Source organism: Parambassis ranga, chromosome 2 (assembly GCF_900634625.1).
Source record: "Parambassis ranga chromosome 2, fParRan2.1, whole genome shotgun sequence".
NCBI classification, from domain to species: domain Eukaryota; kingdom Metazoa; phylum Chordata; class Actinopteri; family Ambassidae; genus Parambassis; species Parambassis ranga.
Window position 1 is genome coordinate 38,360,744 of NC_041023.1, and position 27,371 is coordinate 38,388,114.

A 27,371-nucleotide genomic window follows, 5' to 3' on the forward strand; every position below is an offset into this window, starting at 1 on the left:
CCGCCTCCCTCTCTGCTCCCCCAAAATATGCAAACCCTGCGCAGCACAGTAGCTGAACACTGCTATTTTAATTCGGCAGCTGTTTTGTGATGCCCCTGCAGCTCCACACACTACGTCCACATCCACTATGCGGCTGAACCTCTCCTCAGACAGCCTGCAGCTATGTATCCATGCTGTGTATTGATGACATGTGCTGCACTTTGCATGAACTGCGCTGAGTTCATTTTATGCCAGTCTGACTAAAAAAGGAGAGAGAAAAGGGAAAGTCTCAGATCTTTGCTGTAAGCAGCCAGAGAAACTAAGAGAAAAAGTTGCTTTTGGCTGATGTTGTCATGGTTTTTAGATGTGATTGTTTAATTAATGATAAAATATAAAAACATAGAAATCCAGATGGGGATTCTTGTGACCAATAGGATGATTGCTACAGTTACCATGGTAACTACACCCCCCTCCTCACATTCACTTAATCCCCCAGATGCCTAATTGTTTCCCTAATGATGCTAGGCCTAATGGGACTGTTTATGGTGTTCATTTGATAGCTCTGGCCCAGTAATTAGACTGCACCTCACTTCATTAAACAGCAGGGGGAAAGGGGGGGGGGGGATTCATACAGTGTAGAAATACACAAACAGTCACAGAAAGTAATGCATACCTATGAGATGGGCTCCATCAGTGAATGTTTCTGTCCATGGTGCTGAAACACTGTTTCTTTCTCTCTCACTCTCTCTGCCTCTATCCATGGTTCTGAAATCCAGTTGTTGCCAGGAGCGCCATCACCCCCCCCCCCCCAATTCAGTTTTCCAGACACATACCTTGAGGAAGGAGAGGTTGCGGTTCCGATCGATGCTGGTGATCTCTAAGTTTCCCATGACGACCTCGCAGTTCTCATAGAGCTTCTTCAGGGTGCGGTATTGCTGGTCCAAGTCAGACAGGGTGCTCAGTTTGTTCTCTGTGCCAGGGCAAACTACAGACAAAGGAGAGGAAGTGTCATGTTATGAAATGTATACATTTTAACTAAGCTGCATTCCGACAAAAAGGACAAATAAAGGAGGACCAGAGGACCATGGAAGGGATTTGGGGGTCTGGAGATTAACTAAATTGTAAAAACAAGTGCAGCAGACGTAACCCTCCACAATGAGGGAGCTGCAAGAGTGGAGATTTGGGGAGGGACAAGTGGGGTTAGAGGGGTGGATATCATTTCTCCAAAGCAGTGACCTACAGCCTGGGTTTAGAACCGGTGCATCGTTTAATCAAAGATATTCAAATTGCAGTGGTTGACCTTTATGGAGGGTTTCACTCAGAGACTTTGCTCGGCTTCAAAGACTTTGAAGATCTCATAGTGAGTGTGTGGGAGGTCCAGGCAAAGAGAAAATGCTGGATTTTCTACGTGTTAAACCATCACACATATACCAGCATACTTTTTCCAAACCACGCTTAAGATCCTCCGAAAAAAGCAAAGGAGCTTCTGAATGGTTGGTCCTGTGAGTGTGTTAGCACTGCTAATGATAAATGCATGACAATTGGCTAATGTAGTGGCTACCACTGTAATTAGCTCCTCCTGCTTCCACCCTCTCCATCCCTGCCAGCCTTTCCAGCCAGTCCCTCAGCCTCCATCCAGCCACCATCTGCTCCATTCAGCTGCCCCACAGGTACCACGTGAGATTGGAGGGTGTGGGATGTATTGAGTGTCTGTGTTAAATTGCTCATTAATGTTTTTCAATTGTTCAGTAGGTCTTGCTTTAAAAGGTTGAAACTTAAAATAAAAATTAAATTAAATCACTCACAAATGTGAAGCCAGGGCAAATATGCCAATAACTGCAGTACCTCTAATTACCACCTGAGGGTGTCTTAGAACAGGTATTCCATCCCTACCAAAGTCTATGTGGTCATGGTACAAAAATAAATTAAAATTACAATTACAAATTTGAGTTATTCGTATTAAAAAAGTGTAATTTTGACAAGTGCTATTTTCGCACAGATGCCAGCAGCAAACAATGCTATTTACACCTAGTAGTAAATCTTATTTCCACCCATGATTGCATTGCAGATGTGGCTGTTTACACTTGGGTGCATAGCAAGGCAGAGGAAACTTATCTGGGGTCATTAGGCAGCAATGCTATTCTCACCCTGGGTGGAATATCGAATTTGACTGATTAAAAATTTGACTGATTAAAATTGACTATTTTAGTCAATTTTCAAGATATGTTTATCTGTATATGTTAAAGTTGGTGTTTTTTGATATGTTATCACATTTTAAACTCAAGTACAACAATTTCACAAAGAGAGAATAAAATCAAATCTAAAAGCTATTGCATAGTTGAACTTGGCCTTATATTGAACAACATTGAGAGCTCATAAACTCCCATATTGCTTTATGGATCGTTGGCTCTGCAATGATGAGCGCACATCCTCTCCTTTGTGATCCTCCATATTGGCTTCCTCCAGAATGGCAGTGGGGGGACCTGAACTACAGTGATAAATGAGATTTGCTGACCACACACACACAAACACAGATAAGTTATTAGATGAAATGATTTAAGAGCGGCTACAAACTCAAAGGAAGCACGAGGGTCTAAAATTGGTCAGATCAATAGTGTGAGGATTATTTTTTTTATATATATACTTGTGTGTGTGTGTGCGGAGATGAAAGGTTAGCACGGTTCTGTAATAATCTGTTATTGAACCCTACTTCTTGCAGATGTGTGTATGTGTGGTGATGAAAGATCAGAGGGGAGAGGTGAGAGGAAAACAACTCTGAAAAGCCAATATCAGCAGACATACAGACAAAGAGAGGAAAAGCATCATTCGGGGTGAGTAAGCAAGGTAAAGCCGAGCAAAGAAATAGAACTGAGAGACAGAGAGAGAAGGAGACACAATCTTGTATTTGTGAGAGTGGGAATGACGTCCAGCTGCATTAGCATTCAGATCGACACACTCTACTGTAAATGCTCTTTACTCTGGGCTCATTTCGAAAGTGTCTAGATCCATCTGCCCTACCTCTGTCTCTCTCTTTTCCTAATTTCTTTTTCTCTGCCCTTAGCCATCCATTTCTCTATGTCTGTCTCCCCCCTCACACACACCCCTCCTTCCTCCACTCCTTTCTCTCCTAGGACCTGAGCTGGACGACGTGAGTATTGAATTGCTGCCATCCCCCTGTTAATGCATCAGGTGACACGAGGCCATGTCAGCTTGACAGCTCAGGGGTGTGTTTGTGTATTTCTTTATGTGTGTATGTGTGTGTGCTCAGGAAATTAGGCAAAAGTTGTACAATATCTCTATATAGCAAATGTTTCTAAAATGGGGAACTTCAAACTAAAGGTTTTCCTTTTTCTGCAACACTACACTACAACTGTTAAATTGCCACTCATGTTTTTCAAGACAGATGCTATTTTCACCCAGTAGCGATCAATTTTATTTGAACCCAGGATGGGGTTTCAAACTTAGCTGTTTACATTATGGTGTATTGCAAGGCAGAGGCAACCTCCCTGGGATCATAAGGCAACAGTTCTATTCACACTCTATAGAATAGCCAGTTTTGCCATATCTAAAAATATAAATAAAAAATGCGTAGATGAAAAGTGGGTGCAAGTAGCACAAATTGTCCCTTTGCACCCGAGAGCTAAAATTTTACAAAGATGGATCCATTCATGTGTTTTATCAGGATAGATACTATTTTCACCTAGATGCCAGTATTCAACAATGGACTTTTACCCAGTAGCAAACATGCAAATTGGCTACTTTCACTTGTGTTTTGCATGTTCCACTCTGATGTCACAAGACAACATTGCTACTTGTTCTATTAGGATAAATGCTATTTACACCCTGATGTCAGATTTGCTCACAGCATATGATCGCTGCAAATTCCACTATCTGACGCTTAGCTGACCACCATCAGCTCCTCCTCCTGCAGAGCTGCAGAGATGTCGCACCTCTCCTGCTCGGTCATCATTCACAGGGCCACGCTGGCTCCCTGTACGTAAACATTGGTGGTTTTGAGCAGTTGAACAATGTACGATTCATCAGAAGCAAGAATGAGGAAACTGAGAAAAATGATCAGATGTGTGAGGCCTTGTATGAACGGTGTGAGAGACGAAGACAGACAGTTACCTCCTGCCTCATTCCCACTGACATATTGCGCTGCGCTTGTTCTCATTTCGCACTTCATCTCTTCTTCTTTACAATCCTGCCTTATTTCTGTTACTTTTTTTATTATCAATGCTCATATCGTGTCTCTGTCCTCCAGTTTTAGATTTCTCTTCATCATTTTTTTGTAAATCCCTCAAGATTCAGTAATCTGAATCCACAGACTCCACCACATCCAATAATAAATACCTATCATCACATGTTCCAAGAATTCACCACATATGAAACTGGACTGTTTAAGCATTGTATTGTAGCCAGAGCGTTACTGTGGTAACTACGAACAATATACTGACCCAACAAAAGAAAGGAAAAAGCCATGTGTGTGGGAAAGTGTATATTCTTCCTCAGTTCTGAGCTTCGAGCTAATGGGTTAAAGGGTTGCGACCTTCAGCTATAATGGCTGTAGATTCAGCGTGAGCTCTATTCACCTGCACAGCAGTCACATTTCTGTAAATCCATGAGATGCAAAAGTTGGGAGAACTTTAAATAAACCAATAAAAGTGAAAACATTTCTTCCAATCCATAAAACCAACATTTTTCTAAAGCAAGAGGACACTAGTTTTCCTTTTAAAAGTGTGACCCTGCACTCAGAAAATCACATGCTGCTGCTCTCACAGTCGCCTTTGCAATCATTTTAAATTCATTGTCGAATATTATTGATTGGAACAGAATGCACCGGGAGGAATACCAAAAGGAGAAGGGGTTAATAGGACTTGTCCCTTCAATGAGACAACTAAAACTCACCTTTTTCTTGATTTTAAACATTATACAGAATTCTTTGGCATTTATGGACAGAAATTTTGAAAAATAGATAAAACGTGGATTGTAATGTTAAAAATAACATAAAAATACTAAAAAATGGACAAAATCCTCCTAAATTATAGATGTTGGCTATAAAACTTTGCTAAGAGAAGCCACCATCCATCCTCTTTCTACACACACACACACCAAAATCCCAGGAGCCACATCAGCGGACGGTTATTACCAGCTTTCTTCATCCCCCTCATCACTGCTTCCACCACCTCCATCATCATCATCATCTTCTTCTCAGAAGCTACACAGGCCCGGGGTGATGCTGACGCAGCAGACACGCAGCTTATAGGCTCACACAGACTTACTGTACGTTTCATCCCAGAAAAAAAAAATCACCTACTCTTACAAAACGACTGCAAATGAAACTCACACATCAGGCCGCCCTTGGTTAATAGAATGGTAAAACTTTTACAGACACCTCACACATTTGTGATATTTTTAGCACATTTCAGAATCCATAAATGAGATCAGGGTGACCTTGTGTAAACTTTTACGTGCCGAAGTGAAACATTTCACCAGACAATTATACGATAGAATGATTGCCAAGTAAATCAAGAAAAAGTTGGAAGAACACCATAGCTGTGACTCCTAATCGCCCTCCTCACCGTCCTTATCTGTGAAGGCGCCGCTTGATGAGGCGCCCTGTTAATCCGTGTAGAGTTTCACTTTTTGTCACTTGCAGGAGTGAAACTAAGCACCTGAGTTTGCACACTGTGAATTCTACATCTACCTTAATGCTCACTTTCAGTTGATTTATGGCTAATTTAAAGAAAATATTGCCACAGGGATTGCTATTAGAATGGAGTTCAAAGTTAGAGTGACACATTAAAGCATGTTTCCTGCTCAGCTGTTGCTAAGCTAACAAGCTATGACAGAAAAATGTCAAGGGAATCCTCCATAGCCTTTACAAGGGGAGTAATATAAGTAACCACATATGTTGTAATTAAAAATCTGCTAAAATGAAAGCATTTGCAGTAACAAAATTTAGTAAAAAACAATCCTTACCACAACTAATGAGCTATGAGTCATTCACTAGTAGCCAGCAGTCACTTGACAGAAATACAGCAAGTTTTTTAGCATATCTGCAATATTTGGGCAGAAAAGAGTGAAAATCTGCCTTGTACATGTTGTAAAAATGTACATAGCTACACATTTGTAACATGTAGAGCTCCTATTTTATTTTTCTAATATATGCAACACCTACGTGCCCTAGAAAAACATGCTGATTCCAGCTTATTTGCTTTTTTGTAAATCAGTTATTACAGAAATTCCACATTTGTTTCTCCATTTTTTGAGATTTCTGCCTTTATTTCTATGTTATCCTGCACTAAAGATATGTTTGATATCTATCTACTTGTAACCATGATTGTGGTGTTTCCATAGAGATGCAGGACTTTATATTGTGCAGTGATTCAAACCTTACACCACAGAAGTGTAAAATATGGGACCTTTAACATTTAAATTGTTCCTGGGGCCAGTAGGGGTTCAGAGCCATCAATCACATCCCAGCAGGACGTCTTCCCTTTCATGCTCACTGCACGCCCCTCCGAAACACCTTTTCGCCTTTGTCCTCGGATTTTTCAGACCACTTTCCTCTTTTGTTCCCTCCTTTTCTTGCTCTCTATGTATTTTAATCCTCTACCCTTCCACAGCACAAACACACACGCACACACATGAATGCTGGACCTCCTCCATCAAAAGGGCAATCATTTCTCAGCAGGCGCTGGAATATCACCTGCTACACTGACACAGGTGGGTGTGGGGGGGTCATTTGTATAACCGCTGTGTGTGTATGTGTGTGTGTCAGACACAGGTTTAATGACTCGTCCCAGCCAATTTTCACCCAGTGGCTTCTCGTTGTGGGGAAATGAGGTTTGTAGTTAATGTAGCACAGAAGGGCTGCACACACACACACACACTCAGGATGTGCGCGTGTGTCAGTTCCAGTGAGTTGGCTCCAAGCGGAATATTAGTAGGAACCATATGGGAGAAATCATTATGAAGGAAGGTTGGAGAACATTTACACTGTTTCAATATCAGGAAAGGCCTTTGGTGTAAATATGCATGAGTGTGTGTGTGTGTGTGTGTGTGTCAGTCCTCCACAATATGGTGAAGTGTCACAAACAAGAGGCACACACAATGCACATGTAAACACACTAACAGTGGGAGCCGGCCACCCAGCGGAGGACATAAGTTTGGATTGGACGTAATGAGCAACTGAAAGGCAAATGAGCCCTTCAACGGCCTCCATCTAAACCCAGACAGCCTGTGTCTAGGGAGACGCTTTATTGCTGAGATAATCCAACATGTCATTCATCTATCTGTACTTGGTCACCGTCCCTCCATCTCATTCCGCTCCTGTCATCTTTTTCCCCTTCTGTTTTCTCCTGACTCAGTCCTCATCTGCTGTTGCTGAAGGTCTGCCTCTCCATCTTTCCCTGTCCTCCACCCTTCACAGCACATCATTACCGTGTTGCTACCAAATTGTCATGGTAACATGATTAAATCTGACAGAAATATTACATGTGTGTAAGTGGCAAAAGTATGAGAACATAAAGTATTATCAGTGTATTTTTCCATCTGTTTAGACGTGTGGCTTTATAGGCACTGTAGCTGAGCACTGAATCGCCATCATTTTCATTGAAAAATAACTTCACAGGTTTGCTGATGTGTTAAGGAGTGTCTAAATGATGCAGGCTTGGAACGCACCGAGCTGCAGCCTGGCATTGGATTGCAGCCGTAGGCTCAAAATTCAATAGAGACTATCGGCATGGCAACCGCATCAAACAGTTCGGCACGTCTCGAATGTCTTGAGTCAAACACTGCTTGATAAACTGATGCCAGGGCTAAAATATGGAGCTACTTTGTTTACAGAGCCGGCCAACATGGACACCCAACCGAGCTGCTGAAACTCTTTTAAACACATCCAAGTGAAGTGTGTGGATTATCTAATATTTTCAATCTAACTTCTGCTTTTTTTCCAATGCTTCTCCTCCTCCTCCTCCTCCCTTTTTGTCTTTTTGTTTTTAATTCCAGCGCGACCACTCCCATTAATCTTTGGCAAAATCAATAACCATTCGCCAGCGTGCAGGAGCTGAAGGATGTAAATAGCAGAAATCTGACATTCGCAGGATATAAAACAACAGGCTTTCGATATAATCAACAGCAGCCCCGGTGCCATTCCTCAAACAATCCATAGCCTTATTAAAAAGGGGCCAATAATTTAGCCCTGTGTGCCCACAGATGGACGCTGCATGACAATAGTGTCTGATGAGTCAGGAATTGTGCATATGACAAGGTGAGGAGGGACGGGAGGAGGAGGCCGGGGGAGTCTGAGCATATATCTGCTCGATCCGCAGAACAATTCATGATGAGGAGCCTATTGCTTTTTGCATTAACCCTTCAGAACCCCATGCTGTTTTTGTGCATTTTTCACTCCTGTCATATTTCCTGTCACTGCGGGCTCATTTTTTACTGCAATATAAAGTCCAGCACCTCTATAGAAACAGCACAACCACGGCTACAAGCAGCGAGAACTCAGACATGCCTGTAGTGCAGTGCTATGATCATACGCAATAAATAACAAAAAATCGTTGAACTTACATCATTAATGAGTTTCAAATAAACTGGAATCAGTATGTAAAAATATTTATCATATGAACACAGGTTATGTGAACAGTTTTAGGAAAAACAATATAAGATCCACATGTTATACATATTTAACTCTTTCCATGTTTACAACATCTATAAACTGTTTGCTACAGCTGTAGAAGACCTGCTAATCTATGAAAAACTTGAGCTGAATTTTTGTCATGTGACTGGTGGCCCTAAGCAAGTCAATCATAGCTTGTTAATTGCAGTGAGGAGTTTAAAATTTTTTGTTTTGTAAAGAATGATGCTTGCTCAAACCTTTTATTTTAAACTAAGAGACATGTAGAATCAAATTGTTGTTGTAAAATCTCGTGATTTGTTTAGCTAAGCTTTGGTTTGATTTTCTAACAGAACTATCTGCTGATTGTACTTGAACCACCTCTCAACAAAAAGCATGCATGTCATTCTAAAAGTTGTATATTTTTTACTTAATAACTTCAAAAAATCAAATAAAATCTCTTTCCAGTCCTCTTCCATCCACAAACAACAGAAAAGACAGGATTGGACAGCAAGAAGTCAGGAGAAAAACACACAGCAAGAGGTACTCACTGCAACACACTGGTAAAGCATCTGACAATAACACGCAGATGTGACCATAAAATCCCCCACTGTGCATGTTTGTAACTCACGGCAACCACAAGGATTGTTAAGTGATGTTTCTCTACACTCTTTTCTGTAAATAAAAAGCATTTTCTCGCAGTATGTGTGTGTTCCATTCCCATGTTAAAATTGTGTGTGTGTGTGTGTGTATGTGTGTGTTCGTGCGCCTCCATCACCAATCAGCCAAGCCGGCTGTCAGACGCTCAGTGGGAGAGTCTGTGTGTGTGAGTCAGCCACACTGTTCTTTCAAGAAAACCTGCTTTCACAACAACAACAACAACAACAAAAAAAACTCATCTTGACCTTTCGGCTTGGCCCATCAAAAGCAATCGATAATTATTAAATTAAATGGGTTATTGCCCTCTGTGCTAACTGAGGGATGCTTATTGCTCATTGGAGTGGTAATGAACTCAAGAATTTTTGAGTAATTCCAGCAGCCCTGATTCTTTCACCTCAGAGATGTATGAGACATATCGCTGTATTATCTGTAGGTTTTGAAGAAAAGCTCCTTTTATTTTTGCTTAAAATCAACCGTTTACCTTGATCCTCTTTGCTTCAAGCAAAAAAAAAAGGAAAAGATGTGCATTGTGTTGTTGTGTGTTTTTCATTTCATACCTGCAGAACACAGCGACGACAAGGACACAAAAATCTGTTTGTCATTCAGGAACTTCCCATGTCGCTTTAAAGATTTAAAACAAACTGAAGACGGTGAAGCAGATTATTTCTGGCACCCTGTCACACAAGGAAATGAACTAATCCTTAAAAAATAAGCAGCACATTGTGATTTGTTTGATCTACAAAGACATTTTTTTAGGTTTCTCACCATAAATCAGATGAGAAATAATTTTTTTATTTACGAAAATTATCTAATACATATGCTATATTTGAAGACTAAATTATAATCCAATAGCTCAGATGTGTTTTAATCAAGATATCCCTGAGAGCCCTGTTTTACCTAAACAACACTGATGTATCTTCACAGCACGTGTGTAATTTCATAATCAGACGATATTTCTGAGGGCCTCATATAAACAGCGGTTGCCCCTCTTTATGCTGGAAAAGGTTACACAACCATCTCTAAATAATCCACAAATCCACAGACTGTGTACAAATGGAGGAGATTCAACTCCACGGCTACCCTCCACAGGAGTGCTCTTTTAACAAAGATTACTTCAAAAACAAGTCATGTAACAGGCCACAAGGCTACAAAGGAACACAGGGTAACCTGTAAATAGCTAACATTAGTCTTTCACTTGGACTCATGTTAATGTTGAACACTGCACAACCATGGTGAGCATGTCAAAGCTGCAAGGAGAAAGTCACTGCTCTCCCAAAAAGAACCCTGCTGCCTGCCTGCAGTTTGATAAAGCTTGTGTGGACAAACCAGTGCGGCTTCTGGGTAAATCTTTTATGGACAGAAAAGACCAGAATAGAATTATTTGTCAGAATGACACCGCATTCCAATCAACCTATCCCATCTGTTAAACATGGTGGGGGTTGTGTCATGGTTTGGGTCTGTTTTGACTTTCAACCAATGAATTTTGAGTTATAAGTGAATTTGACAAGGAAGTATCAGACATCCATCTGTGAGCTCAATACAAAGTGAGTCATAGAGCTAGACAACAACCACACAAGCTGTTTTACAAAAGAATGGTTCAAGTAGATCAAACATCTGAAACAGTCAAGCAAAGTTTGGACCTTATTCCCCCAACATCTAGCTGAGAAAGAAAATCTGCTGATATTTTGGTTCATACTAATGCAGAAATATAAACTTTCGAGCAGCACTGTAACATTATAGCTGCAGGGGTTTCATCTCAAAAAACTGCACGACAAGGACAACGTACGTGTGTGTCATTTGAAATATATTAACTACATCCCAGCTCTGACGCTACACCTCATTTAACCTTGCGCACAATCCTAACTTTGTTTAAATAATCTTACCTCCCCTCTCACACAGCAATGATTCCTTTCCTCACTGTTTGTCTTAACATCGTGAAGAGAGGCCGCGCTTCATTTCCTAACTTTGCCACTGAAGCGTCAAAAGGAATTAAAGCATCCAAGGTCCTGCTTTCAAGTTATATGAGGAAGAGGGAGGGAGAGCTGGAAGGTTACATTTCAAAGATGTCAATCATGTTAATATGTGTGCAATTTAATACAGGGAGTGTGTGTGTGTAATGTGAAGGTGATTCATGATATTTAAATTGTCTTTGAAAGTCAAATTATGTCATGCAATTGTAGAGTAAATATTTACACTAATATCACAAATGATACCCAATCAGCTATTGAAATCTGATACAATTCAATCAATTTGTAAAATAAACAATAATAAATATGTTGCATTATGAGCACTTTCAGTTCTTGAAAATAATATTTGATCCAACATTTATAAATTAATTTAAAATATATACATTCATTAGGAAGGCTATAGGAGTGACTGTACCTTTAAATGCAAATGAGCTGTACCTAGCCATGCCTCTTTATGACCCTAGTACCATTGGGACAACAGATGCAAACCAGAAAGTTTGTTTAAGCATTGTGTTTGCAAACTGGACCGTGAACTTCATCTTGTGTCAAGCATCAATCCAACCAATCAGCTTCAAGCTTAAAGCCTGGTGTCTGGTTTGTGTTCTCACACACGGCTCCTCCAGGGTGATGCCTTGATAAGCTAAGGGTTGCGGTACATGTGTGCAAACAGTTCTTGATATAACACTACCTACTCCACCGTGCTGGGATTTGACACAAAGATGGTTGGTAGAGAGATAGGGGGTTTCTTTCCATCTGAGTTGACAGTGTTGACAAATGACAGGGGAGTGTGTGTCTGCGGCGAGTGTGCAAGCAAGCGCACGAGTGATAGAGAGAGTGAGAAAGATGGGGGAATGAGAGGGGGCTAAGAAGGGGGCGGGAGGAGATAGGAAAAAGCTTTTAGTCTGCCTTCAGGGGGAATACATAAGCAAGGGGGATGAAAGTTTTCACAGGTGAGATGGGGGGAGGAGGAGGATGAGTGAAGGGAGAGGAAGGCAGAAGTTGATGAAAGTAGGTGAGCTTTAATAGAAGACATAATGCATTGGGTTAACAAATCAACACGCTGCGATGCGTGGAAAAATCCCATGCTCACAGGAGGAGGAGGAGATGGGGTAATTCCAAAAGCAGCATGGACCATGATCACCAAAATAACTATGAGACACCTGACATAGGTGCCGAATTAAAATCTTGTGGTCTCGCTGCAGTAAATCTAGAAGAACCTTGTCACTGAATGGAGGTCGTACTCCAAATATGGCTGCCAGTTGACTGTGACAGAGATCTGGCACTTTGTCCAGTTAGGTTTATTAAGCTCATATCTGCTTGCCAGACAATTTCATTTGCAACTCTTGTTTCTAACTCTTTCATCAGGGGAGAGAGAGTTTAACACACATGACCCCAAATCAGATCATATTCATTCCATTTAGTTGAAGCTTACAACATATAGAATGCACATAATGAGATCCAAGTCAATTTCCTCATTACAGACAATGACCTGCTGCTGGTTTCATTAAAGGAAAACGTTGGGATTCTCAGGATCCCCCAGTCTCAAGAAGTCAGCCCTGGCTGCTCCACCAGAGCTTAATTAAATCTCTGATCATTAAAACGCACTCTCAAACCATTAATGCCAGCGACACACAATGCATGAATATTTGATATCCTCGGTCTGGCTGACAGTCTGCAGAGTTCAAATCTTGCAAATTTGTCACAGAATATTCAATACAAAAGTTATTGTGGGGGATCCAAATTCACTTTTCTCTCACTGTGCCCTTCACCAGAGTGACACACACACAGATAGGCATACTTTGAGGTTGTAATAGCCCCGCGTTGCAGCTCTGCAGCTTAGCCGGGGCACTGTTTTTTTTTTTTCCTTTTACATCTTTACCTTAAGTGACAAAGCCCCAGCAGCCTTCTCAATTATGTTGTGCAGGTGCAGTCAGCAAAAAAGAGTAATTGCACTGGGTGTTTGGAGCTCCCTGAGACGGATTGGAAGCTCAGGGCAGACCTGTCAGGGGTTCCCGCAGGACTCACCAGGTTGTGTGTGTTTTATATGTGTGTGTGTGTGTGTGTGTGTGTGTGTGTGCGCTCCTGTCATGCTTCAGCTAGAATAACATTTGATTTTGCATGTCTGTGTTTGCATATGAGGAAACATCTATTAAAGTGTGTTTGCGCTGCCCCGTGTAGCGTTTTTTTTTTTCCTTTTTTTTTGACAACTGCATCTAGCCTGCCCCGCCGGCTCGCTGTGACAGTGACAGTCGAGTCCCCGGGACCTGTCAGTGCCATCACACATGCCCTCGGGCCCCTGGAAGCGTCTCGATGCTTGGGCAATAACGCTGCAATAAGCTTCTTGTTACAGGCATGTCATGGAGCCTCGAGGGACATGCTGTGAAGGCTGGAGGGTCACCAAGAATCATCCAAATAAGAAGCAATTTGAATAGAAATAACAATTTAGCAAAGGAAAGCAGATCTTAACATGTGAAGCAGGGCCTGCAGAAAAGCCATTATTGGTTCAAATTTAGACAATCATAACCATGCAAATAAAAGGTCTTCTTTCACCAGGAGGATGGTGTAATTGAAGACTCCTGCTTGCTTTGATTCAACACCCAGCGCTGTCAATTCCCATCACCTTGTCTCTCCCTCTGACTCACTGGTATAAACCTTCACTTATCCCCACCGGCTCGATTGAGACTTTGAAGAGGTTTCTGTTATGTGTTCAGCACAGAGGCAGGAAAGAAGAAGAAAGAAGGAAGTGGCTCCAGGTGAAAGGAAAGGTCTTGAGGTAATTGACACATCTCTGGTCTTCTTTTGTTGGATGCTACTTTTGGAACTTCGCACGCCCTTGTAGTCGTCATTGTTTAGCAGTGCAGTCACAAGGTTTTTAAGGACGGGTGGGGTTGGGGTTGGGGTTCCGCAGGCGATGCCGCCACCTGCTCCAGATGTAGAGTAAGCACAGATGCACTAGTTTAATTATCCTTGCCAGAGGTGCCGCGGCATGATTACCCTGCTCCGCCCCGAGAGAACGCCTGTCGCAGCACGTATGTGTTTGCGTTTCGCAGCTCGGGTATGGAGAAGGGAGTTTGACAAGCTATGTAAAAAGGTGTGTGTGTGTGCGCCTGTGTGTGTACAAAAGCATCATTATGCAGCTGCCTGCTTTATGTTTCTATGCTTCTGAGGTTATTCCATCTGCCCAAGCAAACCTGAATGACCTAGTTGGGAGTGAAATGCACCATAAAGGAACGCTGATGGACGAGGGAGAACATGGTGCTAATGACACAGCTACATCCACGCGCCTGCTCTCATCTAATCTAATGAAGGCCCTCACGCCATAAACAGCCATCTTTTAATGGGGCCTGCCATCGCGCCGCAACACGTCGCTCCTCTGATGACTTTTTGAAAGTGTGGCTGACGTCCGCAGAACATCAAGGCCCGGGTGTGAAAGGCAGAGAATCAAGGAGGAAAAAGTTCAAGGAAATGTCAGCTTTTGGAGATTGGAAGTGTGTGAAACAGGCTGGGATGCTCACACCATTTTATTCATGCATTTTCAAGTATCTGGGTTAGTTCTGTAATCATGGAATCTCTTTGTGAGGGACTTGCTAAGCTAATGTCTGCGAGATTACCCGAGTCAGAAGTTGTCCTGTATTTTAGAGGCATTTTAATCAGCAGCATGTGGAAATCTCACACATGTTCACGCAACACATATTCCACCCCATCCACCTGAATTTAAACAAATAAAGTTCCAAAAGATTGTGATGATACACAGAAAAAATACAAAGAAATCCTGGCACCTGATTGTTCCCAGAATAGTTCTGGTAGGCAGACTTACAAAAAACCCAGGGGCTTCATTTGTACAAATCTCATTTGGATTGATCCCTAAGGGCACCAGACATAATCAAAAATAAGTATCATAATTAAGATCTATCTAGCCTTATGACCGATGGATTGAATTGCAATCTGTTTATCTGTTGCATAGAGTTATTTGTTTGTGTTGAGTTGCCAAATTGGAAGAGATTTGCAGCCAAAACTATCTTTACTGGAATTCAGCTGAGATGGTCTAGGTTCATGCACTACAGACTTCACAAAAGGTCTCCACAGAATTGAAAGATGGAAAAGAATTCATCAAGATATGCATCAGATCCAAAGACCAGTAAGAAGACTACTTTGGCTAAGCGGACCACCTGATTCGTCCTAATACATAAATGTTTAAATAGGCCTGTCTGTTCACATGTGTCAATAAAGTTTGACAGCTCAGATAGATGTTTACTTGCTAGCACTAACAAGGAGGCTTAGAAATATCAACTAAAGAAAAATTGCAACTTGTGTTACTGTTTGTATAGAGAAGTGTGATAAGAGGAATGCATTCTATAAATGTCATTCAAAACGTTTGAGGGCATGTGAAGGATTTAAAGTCTACCGAAAACCCTGACTAGACCGGCGAGATGAATGGCAGTGGCTGCTCTTCTATCTCAACAGCCCGAGCCAGGCCCCTGAAACTGCCTCCGATGGTGCACATCTGACCCTGAACACAAGGCTAGAGTACTGAAAAGAGCAGCTTTCTGCGTGCCACAGTGTCATAATCCTAAAATTAATGTGAGAGTTTGTCTATTTCCAAACAGGGATTGTGATGAAATGGCCCCATAAAGCATGAAAAATGGCTTCTCAAAAGAGTTTGCGTGAGCACAATTGCCCCTTGAAGATAAATTAATTTTCTCTTCTGTACAGAAAGGAACACAGCATGTGTGCGTTCCAAAACAATGGATCTTGTGTATCAGTAAAGAACTGACTTAACACCTAGACAGAATGTAGGCATGTTTTGATATAAAGCCTCTTTAAGCTATTTAACAAAAATAGCTACTTAAATTAGCATGCTAGCCTAGCTAGAGCCTAATCCTTACCCTAGTCTGCCCCAAATCCAACATGGCCAGAATGGAGGAATTTAACATAATAAGCTAAAAATTATATTTTATTGAGCACATCTGTATTCATCTAAGTCACATGCATACACATCGAGAACAACCGTGTACACTAATGATGCCATTACTTAAGTAAATTAATGTCTAATTAGCAAATACTTCTATGTCAAGAAACTTGTCTTCACATAACATATTGAAGGCATTAATGTGAAAGAGGAGTTGTAGCACTTTTAAGGAATTTTTCTTCATTAATATGCAAAGTGGGGGTTGGAAAGCACATCCATCTGCTCCGGGGGCACACTGATGCAAAGTCCTGCAAACTTCTGTCTTTTGTCTCTTTTCATCCCAAGAGCCAAAACTTTCCGTCTTTGGTCAAGTGAAACACCCTCCCCTCACTGTATCTTCATCGATGATTTATGATCCCCTCACCTCCGTTCATTTAGTGCTCTGATCTTCTTGTCATAAAGCATGTGTGAAGCCGGTGGTGGGACGAGGATGGCAGGGGATGCCAATTTATGAGGGTGGGCAGAACTGGTTTTACAGCAGCAAGATTTATACTGAAGCACTCAGTCACAGATCTTTTTCTACTTTTTGAGGCTTCAGGCTACCTCGACCTTCACCTGCGATGCCCACTTCTTTTTTTTTTTTTCTTTCTTAAAGGTAATTGTATGTGTTTGCCGTGAGGGGCGTGTGCAGCTTGTATCATTTAGGCAAACAGCGTTGGTCCGGTCTGTGCCATTTAAAAGGTTCAGTGGAACACACAGGCTGTAAAGGGGAAGGTCAAGTTAATTTGAATTCAACAAAAGACAGATTAACTTTTGAAACCCTGAGAGGAGATGTCAAAAGGCTAAGAGTCTTTTTAATTTTATGTTTCACTGATCCGACGTGGGGACACGACCTGTTGAAGGAGGCTTGAGAATGTACAGAATTTCTGCACTGACGGAGCGTGAATGAGTTGGGGAAGAAGGTGAGTTAAATTAGCAGGTGGCGCTCTCTAATAAAAAAAATACACATGCAACATTTATTAGATTTCATGATGGCATATTCGGCCACTTGTAGCTTTCTGAATATGGATGTTGGATGTAAGTCTGTTGTCAAGCCAATTTCTGAGGTATTTGTGGGATTCTGCAGGAGTAGTGTGGGTGCCATTTTTGGTTGTGTCAAGGCCTATGTAGGCGCTGGAGCATCAAACAAACATGTCCTCACAAAAAACACATCACATTTGGTGAATAATACACCCGCTAGACAGATTCCTGCTAGCGGCACATATGGATGTATTTTCTGTGGAGGTTTAAGTCTCTGAACACCATGAGCTGTTCTGTTTTCGCGCGCTCTTAAGTTTCTTTTTTATCCGTAATTAACATTTGGCTTAAAAAACTACTGGTTACGTTTAGGCTCAAGGGCTGCCATCAGGACGGGTCTCGCCCCCATGAACATGTAGACATGCAGCCAGAAAATTACGCACACGTTCCATTTTCAAGGACTGAAATACTGACCTCATTATGTTTTCTCAGTGAGATTGGGCTGCATCAAACAATAAATAACAATAAATCATCATCTGCAAACATATGAACACTTAAGCATTTATAAGGAAAAATTACATTGTTTATGTGTAAGATAAAGTGCAATGGACCAAGGATAGACCCCTGTGTGCCCCATTTCTAATGGTTAGATGATTTAAGTACTATCAGGATTCTTTTTCTTCTACTTTATGCAAACTTTTTATGCATATATTTTCCTCGGTTATTTATTCACATTATGTCGCAGACTGAAGAAAGGGTACATACAGTGCTAAAATACAAAAACTGACTTTTCCAAAAACTTCCCGTACAGGGAAAGAGCGCAGCAGGCAAATAAAAAGCTGGCGCTCACACAAAGGCTACACCTGTAGGCCTACCTTTCTGACTTTGTTCTGCACCACGCCTGAAAACATTTGGACTCGTTACAGTTTCCAAATGCGGCAGCCCATGTATTTCCACCTCCAGTTAAAAGACTTTTGTATCACACTTGGCAACAGCAACGAATGAGACAGAGGTTACAGAAGGGGAAATCAATCCACTTCCTCCAAAACACAGAAAGTGGCTTACTGTTTCCCCTCCCCACGGGATACACAAATCCATTCCTACTCTGCTGCTTTCGCTCGTTCTCTTTTTCTATCTCTTACTCTCCCTCATTCTCCTGTCCCTCCCTGGCTGATCTCCCTGCCCTTCCTCCTCCCATCCAAGAAAAAAAATCTGCACCTGGGAGCATTTGAAAGCACCTCACTCCAGTGCAGAAGGAGAGACATGCACCATCTCCTCTTGTTTCTGCCTCTTTTCAGTGTATCTTGGGGGAAGGGGAGGGGTCCATGTGGTGCTGTGAGGGCGGCAGTAGATGATAGAGTCTTACATGTATGTAAATCTACTTCCTCATCAGTTATAAATCAACATAAAGGCACTAGGGAGCCGCGGGTGGGCTATTATGTTCTGCTGAAGAAAACATCTCCAAAATACTTAGAAAGGTTGATGAAACCAAGCAACTGTGCTTGTATTCAGCAGAAACTACCACACAGATAAATGCACATCTTCACCACTCAGGCTGTAACATTCACCCACCCAGTGCAGCATCATCCTGCCTGGGTACGCACACTGTGATGTGCAGCAGGGTGAGCTGAGGGCGGTCTGCAACCGATACCCAAAACATATCTGAGCCTGATGTGTGCTCTATCGCTCTTTGACCTTTGCAGTGAAAAAGAAAGACAGCAGTGTCAAATAGATATTTAGTTTGTGGAGTTTGATACAGTGTATGCTCAGCTACACGGTTCTGCTTCTATAGCCACAGTTTCTTTAAGCAGACATGTAAAATGCATCACTCCCTGTGTGTGAGCCAGCCAACACACAGACCTGCAAGATATTGAAGAACAGATTTAGGACATGTGGATTGACATTCAGATTGATGCAGACTGAAGGCGCTTCAAATTAGCTTGTGATTTACTAAGACAGCAGCTAATGAAACCATAAACAGTGTGACCATCTTGGAGATGCGAAAGTGCATTTAGATGGCAGCCAAACTGATGCAAAATGGAAACGACTGTCAATCTACTTCACTTGAAAGATTATTATATTATTTGTTGATACAATACAACTGCAACAGCAGCAGTTCCTTAAAGAAACACAAGCTGACGTTTTGCTGGAGGACACCCGCTGGTTAGTTTATCATGTGACTGGGGATGGATCAGGAGAAAACAGGTGTGAACTGTGAAATACATACATATAGGGTTGTGCGATTTGATGATAAATGATCGTGTAGGATATGGCGATCTTCCAGAACGGACAGATCGTTTTATCGTCCATAGAGCACCTTCTATTAATTGCAGTTCTATGTTCGTGCAGAAGCATGAGTTTTTTTCACTCGTCCAACTCTCAGTGCGCTTAACGTAAACATGACCAACCAATGACAGCCTTCCTGTTAGGAAGTTACGGCTGAAAACGAAAAGAAAAAGGAGGAATTGGTCCCTAAAACAAACTCCACCTTTATGTTACTGGTACTGTTTTTGCCGGCAGCAGCGGCACGTCTTCTAAGCCTGTGTGCGTGTGTCGCAGTGGAAGGGCTGCGTGTTTACAAATGTATTATAATGCTACGAGCACATACGCACTCACCTTTCTGAACATTACCAGCTTGTTATATTCAGGTTCGCTGCTATTGTGCCGTCAGCAGCTCTTCTAAACCTGTGTGTGTGTGTGTAGTAGCAGTGGGAGGGCCGCGTGTGTACATCAGATGCAGAGGCAACAGCTAATGACGTTATACCAAAACAATAACGCAGGCATTTGATGACGAGGCTCCATTTGAAGACTCTAGTAAACGGTGGACAGAGGTGACAGCAGCAGCTCCGTCTTTCCCATTAAAGTTCAAGAAAAACTTTAAGAGTAACTTAAGTTTGTTTAACCATAGGAGGCACACTTCAGTCTGTTTAAATGACTGTTAAAAAATACTTTACAGAATTACATTAGAGTCTTCTTTTGAACCTATTTAAAATAAAACTTTATTTTGTTCTGTAATTGTTATTTAAATTTTCATGTTTATTGAAAACTAATACTGAGTGCACGTTATCAGAGTTGTTGTTTGCTTTTAAAATCTACTGATAATGTTTGAGAAGTGACAGAGTAGGCTACCTGAAGTCATTTGCACAGAAACATTCAAATTAGTGTCAATGTAAAAACAAATCGTGATAAAATCGTGATTTTATCATTAAAGAATCGTGAAATTTTTGCCATATCGCTCACCCCTACATACATATATAAACATCTAGTTCTAGTATAAATAATGCTACTATGAATAAGCCAGCTGAAGTCATCTACCTGAGACTGACACAAGTGGGTCCACAATGTAAGAAAAAGAGCAAACAATGTCAAACTGAAAAAATATAAGTATCAAACAACTCAAATGCACACACAAAAATACAATGTGTCTTCTTACGAAGACTTGAAAACAAAATCGCTCCTTGAAAATAAGAGGGGGACAGAAAGGTTGAAGAAAACAGTAGAGTGAAGTAAGATAAAGGTCTAAAGGTGCAGGAGACAGAAAAAAAAACACTTCCTTGCTTTCTGCCTGTTAGACCCCTTGGTCTCTTTATGTTCCTGTCTTTCTTTCTTCCTCTCATACATACAGCTCCAATGAAAAGTCATCCAAACCCTTAGAGCATTCAGCCTGACAAAAAAGAAAGGGATAAAAAAAACACTTATTTTTGATGGCTGCTTCAAAGACCATTACTGGAGCCTTTGAAAAGTTACCAGAGGGTTGAAGTTCTTTCGAGTGTCTAAGACCAGAGTGGTTAGGTTGCGAAAGGGTGCAGTAGCTACCCTGTTCTTCCTCTTCCTCTTCCCCTCCTCCCCGCCACTTGCTCAATCTTTTTTGTTTCTAGTCTCTGATGGAATACTAAGTAAACAAGATCAAAGCAGGGCCATGACACTCTGGGAGTCAAAAAGGCCCCCAGAGAATAAAGTGGTTTTTGGAAAGATGGGAGGCCCCATCAGTGATTCTGTTTCTCCCTGCACAAAGCTAAAGGAACACACAGAGGGGAAGCAGGCGACACGTCGAATCCTGTGGGACATTTTTTGGTAGAAGTGATCAGAGGTGACTTGAGTTTGCATGATTCAACACATCATTTTGGGCTAGGCCCCCCATAGTTCCATGTGATAGTTTGAGGGACCAAGCTAACAATGGGCACAGCACAGTCCAAAATGGGTTTGACAGTTTGGCATTGATTGTGTGCCTGGTCCCATTATCCCAAAGGATCTGGATTGAGGTTTCTGGGTCAGCAGTCACCCTTAGAGTAGGACTATCATTTGACCAACACCTGATTTTTAAAATCTTAAAGAAATGCACCAAAGCATTGGCAAACCTCGCCTTCCAGGTGATAGCTCTCTTGCTCGTTAGCAAGAAACGTAATTAGTCTTCTTGGATGTGCTTCTTGGATGCCAACATCAGTATTTAAGTGGCAACCTGCTTTTGGAAGACTTGTGGAAGTTTATCTGTGAGATGTGTGCGCTCGTGTGTGTCCGCTACCGGTTTTCTACCGTCTGTTTGGCAGATTCTGAGAATCCCATAAGGCATATGAGTCATGTCCAAACAATAACATTTTGCTAGGGGCCCCCCTGACCAGTAAACATTGTTCTCTCTCTGTAAAGTGTCGCAGTGGGCAGACTCACTGGCCCCGATGCCCACAGCTGAAGCCTGGCATGGCTCGTCTGCTGTGGGCCAAGGGCCTTGCTTGGCAATGCCGTACTGTAGGGATGACTGGACCCACCTGTCAACACAGTCAGGGATTAGTGGACATATCAATCCATGGCTGCACAGATCCCCTCACCTGCTCCAGGGAATCTTTCATTTTTCTACCTTTTCCTTCCAACCGTCTGCTCTATGTTGTGCCACCATTTCCTGCCTGCCAACTTTCTCTTTCTCTGATCAGATCACTTGCCCATTGTGTTCCCAGGGTGGGATGTGCCTAATAGCGACTGGCGGGCACTTATTTAGCTTGTGCAGGTCTTTTACTCTACCCAAGGGGAATAAATAAGTAAATTCAGATTCTTGTCCTTGAGCTCCAGGACAATCGACACCATTAGCACAATCTACTCAGGGTCTCAACAATCAGCCTTGAAATCGAGGGACACGAGAATGCACATTTGAAATCAGCAGAGCTTTTCACGTCAGAGAGCGGCAATGGAAGAGAGGGGAGAAAACAACAGAGATGGGGTGGAGGAGGAGAAAAAGTCATAAGGAGGTGAAGGGAGGAGGAGAATGACTGGGAGAATGTGCGATCCGCCGAGCGTGTAAAGACCACCCTTTTTCCACAGTGTAGTCCCTGACCTTGAGAGGACAAACAGGGTGGGTGTGTGGGCGGTGGCAACAGTATATCTTGAGAGCATGTCATAATCCCCTTCCACACATGCACACACACACATAAATATACTATACTAATATTAAAGGCAACAGATATAATGTACAAACCATGGGTAGGTGGCACTGTGTGACAAATAACGACCACTGGTTGTGTGTAAACCATCTGGATGAGAGAACAAGCTTATATACATCAATATTGCATCAGGTCTTTACTACATATAGTGGTTGTTTCATCATAAATGGAATAGGGAATAAGAAGATGAAAGGGTGTGTCAGAATTTGTTTTATGGGGACGTGGTCCTTGCAACCTTATAACCAGGCAAGACCTTGCAAGATTGTGGTTGGTAATAGAATGCTAATCTTAAAAAAAGTCTGGCAAGGTCCACTGCAGCACAGTCAGATCTTCTACATACTGCTGTTAGCTATTCCCTTGAACTCAGTGACCAACAAGTTCTAGGTGGCACAGAGGTAAGAGGTCCTCTAAAGCCTTCATGGAAGTTCCAGAGAAGCACAAAGAAAAGAAATTTGGCACCACTTGACCAACTTTTGACATGTCCTCTGACTCTGGGAGACTTTTATCAAAATTACAGGGTAAAATAAAAACACTGAAACATCTCTCCAGATTTAAATGTCAACATTCCAAAAGGGTCTTTAAATTACAAATCCATTTGCTAAGCTTTTGTCCCTACCTTGGGTATAATGACTCCACAGTTTAGGGTTTCAAAAAGCTCTTCGGTTTATTAGATGTCTAGCTTGTTACAATTTTTATTTGAATTCCTGTGAAACCTCTTTCAGTGCATGAAACAACTTCATAACTTGGAAAATTGCATTTTTACAGCAGCATCTCTCCGTGAGTCTCAGATTTTATTCTTTTACATCTTTTCACTGAGGTTTAATTAACTCAATGAGGGCTCGGTGTCCTCTGCGTGATATCACCCAGAGGAAAAATTTCAAAGTCAAAGGCGCAGAATGGTTCTCAAACAGCATTAAGATGCATAATATCTATCTTTCCATCTATCCTTATTCAAAAAACGATCCAATATTACACATTTTTTGCTTTCTCCTTGTGCAGCAATAACAGAAACTAAACGATTCCAATAACTGCTAAACAGCCATCCACAATATTTTTGAGGACTCATTTCTCATGCAGGAGTTTCTATGCATCTATTGAAATATGCTTGCAGCTACAACTGCATACACAATCCCACGCACACACTCTACCTTTAGGCTTGAAGGTGTGTGCATTATCTTTTCATTATAATAAGTAATGGGAGTGGTTCTCCACTCTTAAAATGCCATTAGCCCCTGCTTACTTCCCTCCACCCGCCTACCCCTCTCTCTCCCCTCTATGCCCTTCCCGATCCAAAGCCAAGCACAGTGATTAGCTTTATGGAGCGAGGGCTAAAGGCAGAGAGGGAAATGCTACAAATGATATTACTTTGAGCCTGAATAGGCATACGACACATGACATTATCATCACGCCGGATGGAGACACTGGGGAGCCTATCAAACGCTGGGATCCGCATTGCAAAACCGCTAGCGCGATTGGATGAGCAATGCCCGGGAGAATAAGACGGGGGGGTTGGTGGAGAATTTACTGATAGCGGGACACAGTGAAAGAGGCCCCGTTTAGTGTCACGTCAGCAGCTCAGTTCACTGGGCGAGCACCTGCAGGCTTGACACGGGAACCTACGTGAAATTAAATTACATGGTGGCGGAGCAGCGCAGGGGGATCATGCAGGATGGAAAGCACAGGATGTGTTGGGGGACACTTCATGAGAGCTGGGGGGCAGTTAAACTTTGAAATGACCTTGAATTAGTCATTTCAGTGAAGAAACCTCATCAGGGATGTCATTTGACAGTGGTCATTGACAGTGATTATACTATTTCATGTCTTTTTGTCTTTTTGATAAGACATTAGGTCTCCTGAGACTGCAGACACACAAGAGATTACAAGAGAAAAATTTGACCAGTATGTCCCTTTAAATTTACATATTTTGTCTGCCATGAGCTGTCCATCCTAGCAAATCAGAGCAAGTTAATTTGAGTGTCTATAATGCAGAAGTCACGCTGATGTGGCAGTACAACAGTGTTCAAAAGAGCCAGTTACTAATGTCAACATGCATCCCTGTAAACCCACAACAGACATACAATGTAGTTGTGTTTATGTCATCTGCCTTTAAGATGACACCCATGTTGTTTTTTTTTGCACTGCCTTTCATGAGTCATGGACGCGTGTACAAATTCTAAGCAGCACTGGTGTGTCGAATCACTCAGTGAAAATGTGTATGCACTAGCGTGTGCGTGTTTAATCCCTTGCACGGTGATACAAGCAGCATGTGTGTCCGCGCATGTAAACATCCTGGCGCGTAAACACCCTAATCTGTTCCCCTTCCCTGGTAATTACACTGACTAACGAGCAAAGCATAGGGACGCAAACACACACAGACACACTGTGAGAAAGTGTGTGTGGGACACAGAAGGACACTGGGAGGACAAAGATAGAGACAAGGGACAGCTGGTGAAAGAAAAGAGAAAAGTTTTTATTTGTGCATCCCTCTTTCTGCACAATACACATGTGTAGTTAAAGCGTGTGTGTGCGTGCAAACAATATCAACCTGTACAACGTGTATGTGTGTGTGTGTGAGTGCATGTCAGAGCCAGATGCCCACATCTAACAGCCCATCTGTGAGGAGAGCCCTGCCAGACCACTAATCAGGCAATCCATCACCTTTCTACCTGCCACTGGTCATTACTTGCGAGCCACTCACACACACACACGCATCTGTCACAGTCACAAACAGAGGTTTATCTACACATACACACCCCTACTCTGCATGTACATTCAGGTATTTGCATGAGAGAAGGTCTTGAAAGCACATGATAAACAAACTAATTAGCAAAAAAATTACCTTGCATATTAAGGTCAACCTCACACACACATGGACACACACACACACACACTCAAGCATATGCTCATATGGATTAGCATATAATTACACACAAAGCACTCAAACTGCAACGACAAAAAATTTCAACTGGCCACGCAATCAGGAACAGGTTATTAATGTGCTGGAAAATTCAGAAAAATGGATTTGATCCAATTATTTATATGCTAATTTGCATCTAATTTCTAAGTTTTATTATCTTATTTTTTTATTTTACAGTTTTTCCTGAAAAAAAAAAATAGAAATCTGACCAAACCGTGGATGTACAATGAGCTTCACAGCCACATTATTACACACATGTACATGCAGAGAGTAAGATCCACCTGTGCCTGTGTGTGTGTGTTAGCCTGCGGCGACGACCGCACAATACTGCGTCTGATCACTGCAGTAGAAGCAGGGAGGGATTTTCATCTGGCGCCGAATGAAACACTTTGAAACTAAAGGCGGTAGTGTGCTGCCAAAACACACACACGTACACTCACGTGCAGGCACGCATGGACACACACACACACACAGAGGCATTGCCAAGAGTAAAAATGCACAAGTAAAATAAAAAAAAACACACACAGACACGGTTGCAAACCAAGATGGCACATGGGACCTGGTGCAAAGTACAAACACAGGGCTGAACAAAAGTAGCATCAGATCTAATAATGTGTGTGCAAATTGTTATGTTTGTTCAATTCATTCAGTCATTCAGCATGAGTTTGTGGGTTCATTCCAAAGTAACCAGGACACGGGGTGACAGCTTAGAGCTTCACAAAATGCTAAAGCTACACCAAGCTAGAAAAGAAAAAAAATACATAAAAAAAAATAAAAACTTTATACTAATACAATTTTGTAAAAAACTAAAAATTCTGCACTCCTTGATGAAACTAGGAAGCCACGATTCACATGCATGTGACCAGCAGTCACATGACGAAAATTTAAAAAAAAGTGTTTGGCTGTTCTGCATGATATCTTATGCAGGATAGAAATGAACTAAACTGAACTGTAAAATTGTCATACTTGCTGCAGACTTGGCAAAATGTTGCACATCCTACATACAGGAGAGTATTTCTATTTTTGCATATGTTTATGTTAAAATAATTAACTTTTACACCACAGTTTGCAGTGTATGTGCGTCCATATAAGACTCTCTACCTGTGCATGACAGACAAAAGTCCTCCACTACCAGACAAAAGACCTTTGCTGGCGAATACATTTCCAAGAGAGAGTGCTGTGTACAATCTGCAGGGCTCCTGACTGTTCATGTCTGTACTGTACGTAGTGGTTCAAGCATTAAGCCGCAACCCCGTGGTGCTGCAGTGATGTGGAGGTGTAGCAATACAGCTCACACACTGAGCTAAAACACCACCCACGGGTGCCACGTCCCTCAACAGACCTTCACATACACACAGAGTAAAAATTAGGACAGCGTGTACACAAGAACAAGGGTCCAGTGCAATAACTTTGCATAACATAAATCATTTGTTGTGAAGGGGAAATTGAAATATGTGTAAGATTTTCATGTGTGTGTGGGACACCCAAGGAACCAAGAGGAGACATAGCACTCACTGCCATCTGTTTTCCAGTCCAACAATTAGGACACAGTCTGAGTAACAGAAGCCAAGTTTTGCCCTAATGCAATATTCTGTCTGACACACACACACACACACACTGAGACACACACACACACATATACACGCACCCCTCTCCCTCCCCTTGTGTGGTAGCTGTCGATCGATTGCGTTCCTTGTCTGCCACTCTCCCGCTCACAGTGCCGGGACTGTAAATCACATAGATAAGCCAAGACCTATAAAGTAAAGGACCTAAAGGCCCTCTCCTACACTCTCACACACACATTAACACACACAGGAAAGATGGGTTGCCAAAAGCAGAAAAAGACACCTCCATGCTGAAAAAGCTA

At 42.0% G+C, this 27,371-nt stretch overlaps 1 protein-coding gene across 3 annotated transcripts in view; it reads right to left on the reverse strand.

Annotated features, from left to right (window-relative positions):
- Window positions 1–27,371, reverse strand: part of LOC114428569 (receptor tyrosine-protein kinase erbB-4-like) — a 171,684-nt gene that overhangs the window by 83,202 nt on the left and 61,111 nt on the right. For all 3 annotated transcript variants that reach the window (XM_028397123.1, XM_028397132.1, XM_028397114.1), the window contains exon 2: window positions 813–964. In XM_028397123.1, coding sequence (XP_028252924.1) covers window positions 813–964 — 152 coding nt within the window. The remainder of the gene's footprint in view (window positions 1–812; window positions 965–27,371) is intronic.